Here is a 14,200-nt window from a genome sequence, read left to right on the forward strand (position 1 = left end):
GGTCCCCGAGAAAGGGATCTGGGTGTCGTCATTGATGATACGTTGAAAACGTCTGCTCAAAGTGCTGCTGTGGCTAGGAAAGCAAATAGAATGTTGGGTATCATTAGGAAAGGGATGGAAAACAAAAATAAGGATATTCTGCCGTTGTGTTGCTCTATGGTGCGACCGCACCTTGAGTATTGTATTCAGTTCCGGTCACCGCACCTTAGAAAAGACATAGTGGAATTGGAAAAGGTGCAGAGAAGGGTGACAGAGATGATACAGGGGATGGGACGGCTTCCCTATCAGGATAGGCTGAAGAGGCTAGGGCTCTTCAGCTTGGGAAAAGGCGGCTGAGGGGAGATATGATAGAGGTCTATAAGATAATGAGTGGAATGGAATGGGTCGATGTGGAGCATCTGTTTACGCCTTCCAAAAATACTAGGACAAGGGGGCATACAATGAAGCTGCAGTGTGGTAAATTTAAAACAAATAGGATGAAATCTTTCTTCACTCAACATGTAGTTAAACTCTGGAATTTGCTGCCAGAAAAGATGGTTAAGGCGGTTAACTTAGCGGACTTCAAAAAAGGGTTGGACGGTTTCCTGGAGGAAAAAGCCATAGAATGTTATTGAATGGACGAGGGAATACATTATTTCTAGGATGGGTGGGATAAATTGCTTGTTCTTTTGATTGCTGTCGTTGACAGGGTGCTGGGCTCGATGGACCCTTGGTCTGTCCCAGCATGGCGATGCTTATGTACTTATCAACCATATTATGAAGATGGGAAAATACCATAAGCAGTATTCCCCGGATTCTAGATAGAGGGACTGAAATTGCGCGCACAAATCCAGTTGTATTCTGGGTTTGCGTGCGTAATGTAATTACTTAAGCCAATCAGCAGCGATTAATTGCCACTTTACAAGCAATTATTGATACTAATTTGCATTGATTAGAATTTACACGATAAATTCAAATCTCCCAAGACACGTTGAATATAAAGGCTGAATTTCTTGTATCTTCAGGTTAAATTTTATTTAAGATATATTATATTTGGTGATACACATGTTCTTTTTTTTGCATATTACTGTGGCCATTGTTCATTGTTTATTTTATTTTTTGGTTCTTCATTCTCTGTAATTGATTAAATTCTCTCAATAAAAATAGTAAAAAAAAAAAAAAGTGCAGAATTAGTAAGACAAAGTTCAGAAATCAGCAGGTTCAGTAAGCCGGGGCAGATAGTAAACAAAAGAAAAGTTGTCAAGAAACAGCCGTACATAAAGAGCCTCTAAGTAGGAAAGAATATGCAGGCGCTTAACACTGACGTTTAGGCCCTAGAAAAAAAGAATTGCAACTCCTCCTCCTCACTGTTTATGAACGCTTAGTAAAGATCTGGACAAGCGCATACAAAGGGGGTTGTTTCTCCATCAGTCAAACACAAAATATCTAGATGAGTCAAAGATATTACATCTCTGACCAAAGATGATTCAGATCAAAGCGAATGACTATTCAATAGCCCTGTGTTTAACGATGTACAGGAACTGGATCTAGCCGCTAGTGTGTGGCATGGTAAAGGAATCGGATTACATAGAATACGAGGAAGCCCATTCAGATGTGGGATGTTTTGCTCAACACCCCCAAAGCAGTGGACAACCAAGAGACGGAGGGGTTGCTACCCATAGGTGAATTACCACAGAGTGGTGTCATTCAAAAGTAAACGTTAGACAACACAAAAAGGAAAATCATTATCATTTTTGAGGCACCCCAAGGTGCACATGGAGCACAGCCTGCAGTTCAAGCGCCTTGCAGGCAGTTGACTTTTATCAGGCAGAGGAAGTGGCATCACCTTAGGGACGTGAGGGTAGTACAGAGGCTGAAAAAGTAAGCACAGAACTTGTTGAGATAAGGTAAGCGCAATAGATACACATTCAGGATACAAAACCTTTTTCCTCATTTTACTGCTGTAGGCAAAGAGGAACAGTAATCAAAAAAAATAAAAGGGGCCATTTTCATCTGTACATTTCCCTTTCGAGATGGGGTGCTCCATGAATCTTCTAGAAGTTTAAGGACTGAGGTAACATTCTGGGAGGAGATAATTAACCTTCAAAAAGGCGCTAAATAAATCCTAATAAATAACAGTTACTGTCCAGATTGTGCAAGCTAATATAAGAAATTGAAAAGTCTTTGAAGGCACACTTCTTCTAAAATGTCAGTATATTTTTGTCGTCATTTTTCTTTCCTTATTGTGGAAATAACACTCTTGATCCTAGATCCATGTGGACATTTGCATTTGTGAATTTCAGCTTTTATTTTCTCCTGTGTTTGTTTTAACCTTGACCTGCAGCCCAACAGTTAACACAACACTAAAGAGTCTGGGGGCATTGTACCGCCGGCAGGGAAAACTGGAGGCGGCAGAGACCCTGGAGGAGTGTGCCACCCGGACACGGAAACAGGTATAGGAGAGGAGTTCTGGGTGCCCTGTCTCTTTTCTCTTTCTCTGGGTTGCACTTTGGTTTTTTTCTACTAGTGACTGGAAAACTCAGATCAATTTTCTGTTTCCCCTGTTCCTGCAGGGGATTGACGCCATTAATCAGAGCCGTGTAGTGGAGCTGTTGAAGGACGGGGGCCCCTCTGAACGCAGACGGAGCCGGGAGGTGCTGAACGGGGCTGCATCAAAAGATGAGCGCAGCACAGATGGTGGCGAGGATGGACCTACAGCGGAGTGGGCTGGGGTAAAAAAAAGCGTCTTAAATAGTGGAGTAGCCATGGGGGCCTGGGCCCCCATAATTTGGGTTCAAGCCCCAAAGTCTGCTGGTTTGACTGGCAGGGGTCCCCAAGCCCCTCCAGCAGAAGCTTTCTTGCAGTGATATTCTCCACCATGCTGCCTCCCGTGCTTCCCCCTCCCTCGCACGTGTGCTCAGTGTTAATGAAATTGAGCGTGCAGGAGCTTTGCGCATTCTCAATTATACTAAAACCGAACATGCACGTCCGGGCAGGCAGCTCGGCACCGAGTCTCACCGCAGAAAGGCTTCTGCTGGCAGGGCTTGGGGTGGAGAGTGTCAGGGTGTCAGAGCAAAATGTGCCCCCCCCCCCACACACACACACACTTTGGGCTCAGCTGCCCCGACCCCCAAAATCAAGGTCTAGCTACGCCTCTGGTCTTAAACCAGGAAATATGAGTGTGTACCCCTGGTCCTGTTTGACTTAAGTGCCACAAAACTTAGGCCAGTCTCTTCCTCCTGCCTCTGAAAGATTGGCTTAGGTAGATTTGCGCCTTTGTTGCCTGTTGCAGATGCTCAGCTGTGTGCACTGTGTCCATACATATGTGTTCCTTCCAGGTATTGCCTGTGAGCTGAAAGGAAGGGACACTTAAGGTTTTCCTATGTGAGTTTCTGTAAGATGTCTCTCATGGGCATGGAGAAGCATGTTCACTTATTTTGCTTTCTTCCTGCCCGCCTTTTTTTTTTTACTCATAGGATGGGAGCGGCACGCTGAGGAGAAGCGGCTCCTTTGGGAAACTTCGGGACGCCCTGCGGCGAAGCAGTGAGATGTTGGTGAAGAAACTGCAAGGGGGCAACCCACAAGAGCCAAGAAACCTTGGGTGTGTCCTAATTAAATGCCTCATCCTTCACCCTAATCCATTAGGTTCCCAAACCTGGTCCTGGAGGTACCCCAGCCAGACAGGTTTTCAGGATACCCACAATGAATATTCATGAGACAGATTTGCATGCACTGTCTCCATTGCAAGCAAATCCACCTCATGAATATTCATTGTGGGTATGCTGAAAACCTTTGGCTTAGCAGACATGAAAGGCCGGGGGGGGGGGGGGGTGAATGCCTTACTTACTTTACACAAAAGGATGGGTTTTGCCACTATCCTGGCTGAATTTCACTTTTTTTCCATTTGCCCACCACCTTTCTGGTCCAGCTATTGCCATGAGTGTTATGGGATGTATAGACACACTATGCATGCACTGGTTATGGTAGTGACAGGGGCTGACTGTATCCATTGATCAGAGAGGGCTGGAGAGGATCCTGTCTACTGGGCAGATGACCTTGCCTTCAAAGCAACCAGGATAGCATCTGCTCTGGGTTTCTGATTTGCTGCATTCTGTCCTCTTTCAGGATGAAGAGGGCAAGTTCCTTGAACTTCATCAACAAAAGTGGGGAAGAGAACACTCAGGTAAGGGAAAGGAGAGGAAGGATGCATGGGAGGGATTGGGGGAGCATAGAAGGGGTATGCAGTGAAGGGAGAACGGCAGCATGAAGGAAAGGGGTTTCTCCCATTTATTAAAAAGTGTTTAGCTCAGTCAGTGTGTTGTGGGCTGTGGTGTTAGAAAGATTTCACTCACAGGGAGGTAATGAAGTGGGGATGTGTTTGAGCACTTACCCCAGGGGCCAACATTCAAAACTACCGCCGGCATTCATGTGCGGTTAATGCTGGGGTTGTGCAAATGTTATACAGCGCCAAATGCTCAGAGGGCTCGAACGCTGGCATTAACATGCACACTAAAGATGGCCGCAAATGGTCAAAGTATCCTTCCCAATGCAGAAACGAAAGAACTGCAATGCACTGAAGGAAATGATGGCCTGTAACGCCGAAAATTTACTGTCAGGCAGCGTAGAAGGTGTTCAAAAGAAGATTTCTTGTCAATTTCTCACATTCAGCTGCAAGCAGGACGAAGCCTGTGCAACGTTAAGTTCTGATAGTGAGAAACAAGCAGGTGTGCAAGTCTAAGCAATACTGAAAGTGAAAGCACACATGCGTGTGGCGTCTGTTTTTCTGCGCTTAAATATGAGCCCTTCAAAAATGTAGGTGCAAACAGTTTTTGAAAGGCTCATATTTAAAAGTGCAGGAGAACAGCTCCGATGTGTGCTTGCACTTCTGGGTTTCTCCGGACATGTGCACAACAGCCACACATACTGCAGACCCTGTTTGCACATGGGCCTCTCCTTGCTTTTGGGGACCCTTTTCCAGAGCGACGGTAAGGCCCACACAGGCTTAGCACTCACTCTTCCAGGGCTACCACCAGCCCAACGCAGCCACCGGTGGCTTATTTTTGTTATCCGATTAAACTATAAAGTAGAGGAAATCTCCTTCTAACTCTTCTGTTATCGCCAACAATCTCACAACTGAAGGAGAAATTTAGTGCTCAATTGACATCTGTCCCAACAGCACTTTAAGATTTAAGATTGACCAACGTAGACTACACGACCCTGAAGCAGGTGACGAAACGTTGGCCACCGTTGGTCGTGGTCGCGTTTAGTGTTCAGCGTTGAAGAGGTTTATGCTAAGAAAGAAACCAGATCCTCACAAGCTAAGTGGCTTTTAAGTCCAATTTGAAATTGTATATTGAACTGAAAAAAAGAAAAATTGAAAAAGAGTGGATAAGATATTGTAGCCTAGAGGTGTATGCCGATGATGAAGCAGCCCTGCCCCTGTGAGCTTTGAAGTTATATAGCTGGGGGCTTCTTGAGGCATCACCTCTTTAATCTTAAATCTTAAAGTGCTGTTGGGACAGATGTCAATTGAGCACTAAATTTTGCCTTCAGTTGTGAGATTGTTATTTTTGTTATCACCATAAGTAAATATCCAGATAGGTAGGGATGCATTTGTTATTGCTGTCTTGATTTCTTTTGGTTTAATTATATGATGAAACTGCTCTCCTCTTTCTTCCGTGATGTGGGCTATTGGATGCTTGTAAATAATGCTGTTAAAAAAAAAAACCACCAAAAGAAGAGGATGTGGGGACTATTGAATAATATGCATAGACATGTCCCAAACATCAATATGGAGCACAGGTCATAAATAAGTATGTTCTGATGGTTGTGTGAGGCAGTTAGATCTGATGGTCTCCAGATATCAAACTACTACTTATTTATGACCTGTGCTCCATATTGATGTTTGGGACATGTCTATGTAAATAATGCTGTGCATTTATTTTGTGAAAATTTTAATTAAAAACAAAAAAACTAGACACAATAATTTGAATGTAATCCTGGCTGAATGGGCAGACAGTTCAAATCTTTCAAAATTGGAGTAACATATACATAGTAAACGACGGCAGATAAAGACCTGAATGTTCCATCCAGTCTGCTCAACAATTACACACACTTATCAGTTCATGATTAAACCAACAATGAATGTGATATAAAATACCTAATCACAGTCTTTCTTTGGTGTTTCTGGGACATTCAGTTAACGATCAAGCAGGCTCCTGTATTTTGGCTTAGTTGATGTTTGTTTGTTTTTTTAATGGTCTTAGTAAAGTCCCTGAAACAGTGAGTTACAATAGTCTAGTCTTCTCGTTACAAATTCATAAACTATCCTGATCAAATTTGAGTTACTCAAAAATGGTTTTAGCTGACAAATATCACCCTTAACTGAAAATAGCATAATCTTACAAGATTACTATGTTTGTCAAATTTCAAAAGTTTTCACAGTGAAACCCTAAGGTGGCAATTTCCTCCTTAAGAGGAAGTGGTTTGCCTTGCAACATTGACTGAACAGTCAATGGTTTAGACTTGCGAGATAGCCACATAGCAGAACATTTCTGTACATGTAAGGTCAAATCATGCGCATTCAACCCTTTGTCTAACACGACAAGTTTACAATTATGATCAGACATCACTTGAAATTGGTCTTCTTGTATAAAAACAAGTATTTGGATATAATTGGCAAAAATATGAAAAGTAGACCCCAACTATCAAGACATTCAGCCAGTGGTTGAAAAGCATAGGAGAGGGTCGTGAACCTTGAGGTACCCCGCTCCACAGTCCCTTATGAGCAGATGACTCCTGATTCCAGTATACAAATTGTACATGATTAGAAAGATATAATGTAAACCAGTGCAAAACAATGGAACAAATCCCTATTTATGCATCAAATCAAGTAAACAGAATCAAAGGCAATGTTCAGCTATAGCCTGGTTGCTCTTTATGCAAAATTGGTCTGTTTTCCACTGACAGGAAGATGCACTAAGAAATCGTTAAAGCCCTTCCCTTACCGATTCCCTTAGCGAATCGGTAAGGAACGGGCATGCATCAAGGAGAAGGAATGCAAATGAGCTACTCGTTGTAGCTCACTTGCATTCTCTATTCCATCGGTAAACAGTCAGCCAGTCGGCCGGTGGAGCATGCACAGAGCAGCCAAGATTTATGCCGGCTGCTCTGCACGTGCCAAGGACGTCCTTTATGGACGTCCTTCACTCAAAAAACAACAAAAAAAAAAGGACATCCCTGACGAGCAGGAAACTTGTCAGCAGCCTGAACCTCAGAAGAGAAACAGTGCTGAAAAGAGCCCCAGTTAATTTAAGTGCTACTGCTCTTGGCTTGTGTAACATTTCCGTTGTTTACTGCTTTGCATGTTAAAGGCAGGCTTACATCAGGCAATTAGGAAGGACTTCTCTGAAGAAAAAAAACATCCAAGTGCTCATCAGGGACCTGACCTCTAACAGGAGCTGGAGGTCTTCCTGCAGCTTTTGTGATGGGCGTCCTTCTTGGATGTGTTTTTTCTACCTGCAATGTTTCAGCTTGCGCCTCCCCCACCCCCCCCACCCCCACAGGATCGGAACATGCGAGGACAGGACATCCAATCAAAACTTTTGGATGTCCCGCCCTCCAGGTCTCTCTCAGCCAATCCCAGCACGTTTAGCTGATACTGGTAACAGCTAAACGCGCTGAGATTGGCTGAGAGAGACCTGGAGGGAGGGACATCCAAAAAATTTGATTTGGACGTCCTCGCACTTGGGGGGAGGGGTGCAAGCTGAAAACAACCTATCCTGATCAACCTATCCTGGGACTGTTGAGAGAACTGTGCTTGTGACCAGTTTAGGCAGGTAAGAAAAACAGGGACGTCCTTTTTTTTTTTTTTCTCTTCAGAGAAGTCCTTCCTAATTGCATATAAGAAAAACACGTCCAAGAAGGACGTCCATCAGAAAAGCTGCAGGAAAACGTCCATCTCGTGTTAGACGTCCCTGACGAGCACTTAAATGTTTTTTTTTCTTTCCGATTCCCTCACAGCAGCCCCAACGAGAGGTGCAGACCTCCCGTTAGGGGTTTCTGCGGTAAGTGAATCAGAAAATGGTAGTGCATCTCATTACAATGCGGTTTCTACACATTATAATACTAATTTGCTCATCTGCATTCCGTTTTTGTTAGCTGCTACCGTGAAAAATGACTGGGAGAAGCCTTTAGTGCATGCCAGGGTTTACTACTTGCTCGTTAATGGCTTGTTAAGTTTAGTGCATCTGGCCCTGAATCAGGCAACTGCTCTGGAACAGATTTTTCCAACACTTTAGTCAATAAAGACAATTTGGAAATGGGATAAAAGCTGGAATACCCATCTTCGACCTTCCATCCTTTCTTTAAAATGGGAGTAATAACAGCTTCCTTCAGTTTATCAGAAACATTGCCTATATGGAGAGAAAGATGAATCAAATCGGCCACCAACGCTAAAAAAAAAATACCTCGCTGCACTGTGTCAAAATTGGAAAAAGGATCCGAATGCAAACCTAAAACTGCTGCAGATGAGTGTAAACTATGAAAATATTTAGCTGCTGCTGTGTCTGTAACCACTTGAAATTGAGACCAAACTCCCCTCAAGTTTGCTCTGAAGAGGGACCTTGAGGCATCGCAGCATCTAAACATAAGCACTCTTCCACAGCTGGCAAAAGTTTGCAGCTGAATTAACTACCCTGCTGTAGAAAAAAATCCGGAAAGCCAGAGGAAGTCAAACTCTCGTTTTGAAAAGATAAACGAGAAGATACCAAATCATGAACAATTTTAAAAAGATGAGGATTATAATCAGCTTCATTCAGTTTCTTATTTTCTGTGCTGTTGTGTTTTGCGTTATGGGCTTTAGCACCCAGGTTTGAATGTCTGTCCCTGCCTCTCCCCCCCCCCCCCCCCCCCCCAAACCGGTCCTGAAGATTTAATGTGGCAACAGGAGATGCCGTGGGAGGGAATGAAGTAAATTAAACAGTGGTGTCTAACATAATCATCCTGCCCTCCTCCTCTCCCCATCTATCCATCCTTCCATTCCAATTCCTCTCTCTCTCAGCCTCTTGCCTTGACCTCTTGAATGTGGTTTGGTTTGGGGGGGAAGCACAGGTTAATCTCTTCCTCCTCCTTCCCCCAGGACACCCTGCAAGTTCACACTGGATTACTTAATTCCTGTCTGGTTTATTTCCTCTTCTCTCTTCAGCAGACCAGCACCAGTCTCTTAGACCGTAAGGGCCTCAGCACCAGTAACCTGGACCTCTCACGACGGAGTTCCTTGATTGGCTGAAGCATTATGCTCTTCCCTCTTCCCCACCCTGTTCCTGGGGATTGGATGAGGTGGGGTTCAAGGACAGAGGTGCTGTCCCATTCTACACTACGAACTGGAGTTTCTGATACCTCTCTCACAAAGAAACACATCATAGGAATGAAATTATAATTTGAAACCTTTGGGGGGAGGGTATAATTTAGGGGGGAGGGGTCAAGGGTGGTTTGTTTTTTGTGTGCACACATTAGAGTCACACTTGATGCAGCAAGCCTACATCCCATGTCAGTACCCTAGCTTTATTAAAAATGTGTGTATGCACATTCTGCCTTATGGGGAGGGAGGGGAGGGGAGGGGGAGCTGGTGCTGCTTTGTAGGTTATATGGAGTGCCAGGGGGAGGGGGTCGCCATGCCATTGTGGGATGCACCAGCAAAGCTATGACTGTGTTTGCCATGAGAGGCAGGAAAGGACAGATGGACAAAAAGCTGAAATGTGCCCCCTCTCCCCTTGCTCACAAAACAAATGCTACCTGAAAGGGTGGCTTGAGCTATAGGATAAGCCAGCACAGGGGCAGGGGCTGGTACCGTGGACCATAACTGGGTCTTTTTTTTTTTTTTCTTTTTTAAGTTTCATTTGCATTGATATCTCAGCAGTGCAGGTGAAATGCTGCAAAATAATGAATGTGAAAAAATGTTGTGTAAATTGCTGGGATGGCGGGAAGGGACTATGAGCCATGTAACTGTTGAGATTGTAGTCTTGTCTATATAGAGTAGACTGAGGGCTGAAAGGTTTAAAGTTCAATCTGGATCCTGTGGTGGGAACTCCAGGGCATATAGCAGGGGCAGGAAACCACGATTCTTAAGGGCCACAACCCAGTCTGGTTTTTATGCGTGAGATTAATTTGCATGTACTGCTTCCATTGTTTGCAAACCTCATGCTTATGTGGAAATCTTGAAAACCCAACTAGGCTATAGCCCTCAGACTGTGGTTGGCTACTCCTGGTGCAGGGATGTAGTCACTAGCCCATGGGGGAGGGGGGAACCGCCCATGCCTCTCTGGTCTCCCTCCCCATTGAAAATGTTATCTTTGCAGGCAGGGCTGCACCGCCAGCTGAAGAGTTCTGCAGCCCAAACCTCCTCCCCCTTCCCCCCCTGGTGTGAGGAAGTCGTCAGTATGCTTTCCCGCCAGTGCCAGCACGCCTCACGTGTGCTTAGTTCATGTGTGCGAACTGAGCATGTGCGAGGAGTGCCAGCATCAGCGGCTGGAAAGCACACCACTGACTTCCTTACACAGGAAAAGATTCAGGCCTCGGAGCTGACAGGTCTAGGGCTCCCTACCAGCCATTCAGGACGCTGCACTTTGGGAGGGGGGAGGGGAGGTTACGCCACTGCCCTGGTGTATAGAATGGCTGGGCTCTCTACATTGCTCTGTATATCGAATAGCTGTGGCCTATAAGAGGTATGGGTGTTGCCAAAGGCATCTCTGCCCCACATTGTGTTCAGGTAGTTGAGCCCCAGTGGGGACATGTAGCTGGTCTGTAAGTGTGAACTTAGCATTAAGCTATAGAGTAGGGGTTCTTGACATACCACGACAGTCAGGTTTTCAGGATATCTACTGTGAATATTCATGAGATAATTTGCATGCACCACCTCCCATTTATGCAGATCTAGCTTGTGAATATTCACTGTGGATATCCTGAAAAGCTGGATCTGTCCTGAGGTCTAGCTTGGAGAACCTCTTCTTCAGAGAATAATGAAGTGAGGGAAGCATGTATCCCGGATTGTAAATGGTAGCTGAGCCCATACAGAATAGCTGAACCCTGTTTTTTGAGACGCTGAACTCAGCTGTCCTTGCCTGCGCAGCTTAGGAGAAAGCTAAGCAAGGGGCAGCCTAGTGTCATCACTGGGGGGTGGCGAGAGAGAGAGAAAGTTTAAGGCAGGAGTGCTCAGTGGCAGTACTTGAGGGCTTGCATGAGATCTGTTTGCATGCACTTTCTCCATTGTATACAAATAGTCTCATACATATTCATTGTGGAAACCTGAGCGGGTTGTTGCCATCAAGGATGGAAATTGAGCACCCCTGGTTTAAGGTCGGTGTTTGCACGTCCCTTTCTGAACCCCTGTCTTAAGTTATTTTCTCCAGTTTACAGGAGTTTGTGGTATTCTCAGGTAGATGTCTGTTGTCTGTGACTTCCCCATGCCTGTTTAGATTCCTTTGTGCCAATTTTTCAGGCTTTTTCTTGCTGTACGATTTCTGCCTCTTCCAGCCCTCGTTGGGGAAATTTGATGAGCTGGGACTTAAACAGTGTTCAGCCTCGTGCCATCAAGCTGTATGTATCATAGTCCACTGAGGCTCTGGTTCACAAAACTGTTCATTCCTGTCAATGTTTCCCTGATCTACACCTTGGTCTGGGGCCTCCCTCTTTGTCTGTAGATGGAACAGAGAGCCGCGCTGTCCCTCCTTGACTCCTCCTGCCCCCGGCTAAAGGCCACCTCTGTGGCTTTCGTGGAGAGCGAGCGAGTGACTGCTGCAAGCGAGGGGGTTAGTAGAAGCTCACCGTTAGTTCCAGGGCTGGAAAAATAGGACTGCGGCAGCCAGCATACATCATGGCACAGGAGTCACAGATGCAACTCATTCAAAGGTAGGCAGAAATGCCTTCCACTGCAGCCTAGTTTGCTGCTGTCAAAGGAATAGATTAAAATTGACAAATAACGCTTCAGTCATTTATACTAAAATAGAAAAGAAAAACCCAGAAATGTGAAAAGATGTGAATTTTTTTGTATCGTAATAATTTGGTAGGTGGTAGACTGTCATGGTTTATTTTAGAGGCTCTATTTACCATTTCTGTATGGAAATACTGGAATTTACACATGTATATTGTACATATATGTAAAAACTAATTTCAGAAAGCTGCTATTTCCAGGTGGATTTCCGCAAGGGGTCTGGTTTGGGTTTATTTCACAAGAATCCACATGGAGAGGGAAGAATTTCCACCTACCCAACAGCATTGCACAGCTTTTTAAAACGTGCCTGTTTTAACCAGGGCGTCACCTAAGGGTGTCATTCTCTTTAAGCCTGTGTCGTTTATGGCCATCTCCAAAATGAAGCCAGGTTAAAATTGTAGCCTCATTACTGAATTGGCGGCATTTGAATATGTAGGTCTGTAAAATAGGGCAACTGCATACATGCCGAAGTTGCATGCAGTAGCGTAGCCAGACCTCCTTGACGGGGGGGGACATTTTGGCTCACCTCCCTGTCGCCACTGCCTCTGCCTCGCATTCCTTGGCTGGCGAGAATCCCCAATCCCGCCAGCTGAAGCGTTTGTCCAACACTGGTCTCCGCTGCATTGCCTGCCCTGATCGTCCCCTCATGTTGTAACACGTGTACACTTGTTTTAATTAAATTGGGCATGCGCAAAGTGTCGCACATGCTCAGTTTCACTAAAACAAGCATGCGGTGGAGACCAGCACTGGACAAACACTTCAGCTGGCGGGGGTTGGGGGCCCTCGCCAGCCAAATGAGGGGGCCCAGGCCCCATAGCTATGTCACTGGTTGTACGTGGAAGCTGCTGGGTCTGTGCCATTCATGTTTTTCAGGGTGTAGCTTTGTAAAACAAGGATAGTTCCCTTCCGACAGTCCATAGGGACTTATGGCATGCAATGACGCTGGTCTTTGTAAAAGGGCTGCTTCTGCTGCATGTGTCAGCAAAGGCCCGAGCACCCTGCTCTGTAGCGGCAGATCCTTTTCTAAAATGCCATTAGAATTGAGCACATCCCAACTTCCATGCCCTAATTCCTATCTCGACATTCCGTGTTAAATAGGGCTTCACATGTATCACATAATATAGATCATGTCATCAGATGCTTTTCACTGAGGTTGTGATTTAAGTCCATTTCTTACAGAATGTCTCCATTTTAAGGCTGCTAATTGTAGTACCCTGACCTTCACATAGGTGGTTGGGCACTTACGCTTCCCTTTTACCAGAGCGCTTTGAGCCAGCCAAAAATAAAAAGCATGCTTTAGCAAATTAAGAAATAATGGTAAAATGTACAATTCTTGCCAACACCAGTGCCCAGTAATAAAGTAAATAACAGCAAAAGTGCAGCAGTGGTTCCAGACTCACCGGGGAAGTGCAAGACTTGAAATGTGTTGTGTTTACAGGCTGTCACAGTTGGGCGTAGCGTGGGAATGGGTTGCTTAGTCAATTGACCAAAGAACTGTAGCAGGCTGGTGAGCAGATCTATAACCAGGCTTCTGTGCCGAGGGTTTCTCCAGGCCTTGACAAGTGCACACTGTAGATAAGTTCATCTCCTTTCTCAGGCCTACCTCTGATCCATTTCTGCTGCTCCAATGCAGCTGTAGACTTCCAGTTACAGAAACTGCACACCCCGTAACTGCAAAACCAGAGCAGAACCAGGCCTTTGCAATTAACCTGAATCACGTGCCAGCCCTGTGCATGGAGCCACTGGACTGGGAGGGGACCTGGGTCTGACACAGCATGGCTACCCTGGTTGATGAACCCAGAATCCTGTCTCCACCAGTGACTAATCTGGTTTACAAATACTTGGCAGCTCCCAAAGAGTAGAGCTGTTTCTTATAGCTCATTCCAAACATAAGCAATGGCTCTCCCAAGTTTGCCTGCCTAATAATTTTGGGGGGACTTTTCCTCCAGGAACTTGTCCAAGCAAACTATTTTCCTGCCCCATCAGGTTTATAATTGAAAGGGGTTATTTGCTATCTGCTGTAATGGTGTTAGCATGAGTGCTATCAATAAATAACTCCTTAAGCTTGTATCTCCTCAGACAGTGAACATCAGTAATAGAAGCAGAAATTGAACCCCGACTTCCCCTATCTCAGGTGGCAGCTCTAACCACTTACTCTTGGGGAATTCTGTGCAGAATTTACAGATTTCCCTACCTATTCCGAATTTTACACAGGCCCTAGCATTTGTGGCT

At 45.1% G+C, this 14,200-nt stretch overlaps 1 protein-coding gene across 5 annotated transcripts in view; it reads left to right on the top strand.

Moving 5' to 3' along the window:
• The window catches only part of KLC2 (kinesin light chain 2), a 32,231-nt gene extending 22,565 nt beyond the window's left edge, over positions 1-9,666 (top strand). For 4 of the 5 annotated variants that reach the window (XM_030218053.1, XM_030218055.1, XM_030218052.1 and 1 more), the window contains exons 12-16: positions 2,324-2,432; positions 2,553-2,711; positions 3,456-3,580; positions 4,105-4,162; positions 9,185-9,666. In XM_030218053.1, coding sequence (XP_030073913.1) covers positions 2,324-2,432; positions 2,553-2,711; positions 3,456-3,580; positions 4,105-4,162; positions 9,185-9,268 — 535 coding nt within the window. In that variant the 3' untranslated portion in view covers positions 9,269-9,666. The remainder of the gene's footprint in view (positions 1-2,323; positions 2,433-2,552; positions 2,712-3,455; positions 3,581-4,104; positions 4,163-9,184) is intronic. The other variant, XM_030218056.1, reaches the window with a different exon arrangement.
• The last annotated feature ends 4,534 nt before the right edge of the window (positions 9,667-14,200 follow it).

This window comes from Microcaecilia unicolor, chromosome 11 (assembly GCF_901765095.1).
Source record: "Microcaecilia unicolor chromosome 11, aMicUni1.1, whole genome shotgun sequence".
In the NCBI taxonomy this organism is placed as follows: Eukaryota; Metazoa; Chordata; class Amphibia; order Gymnophiona; family Siphonopidae; genus Microcaecilia; species Microcaecilia unicolor.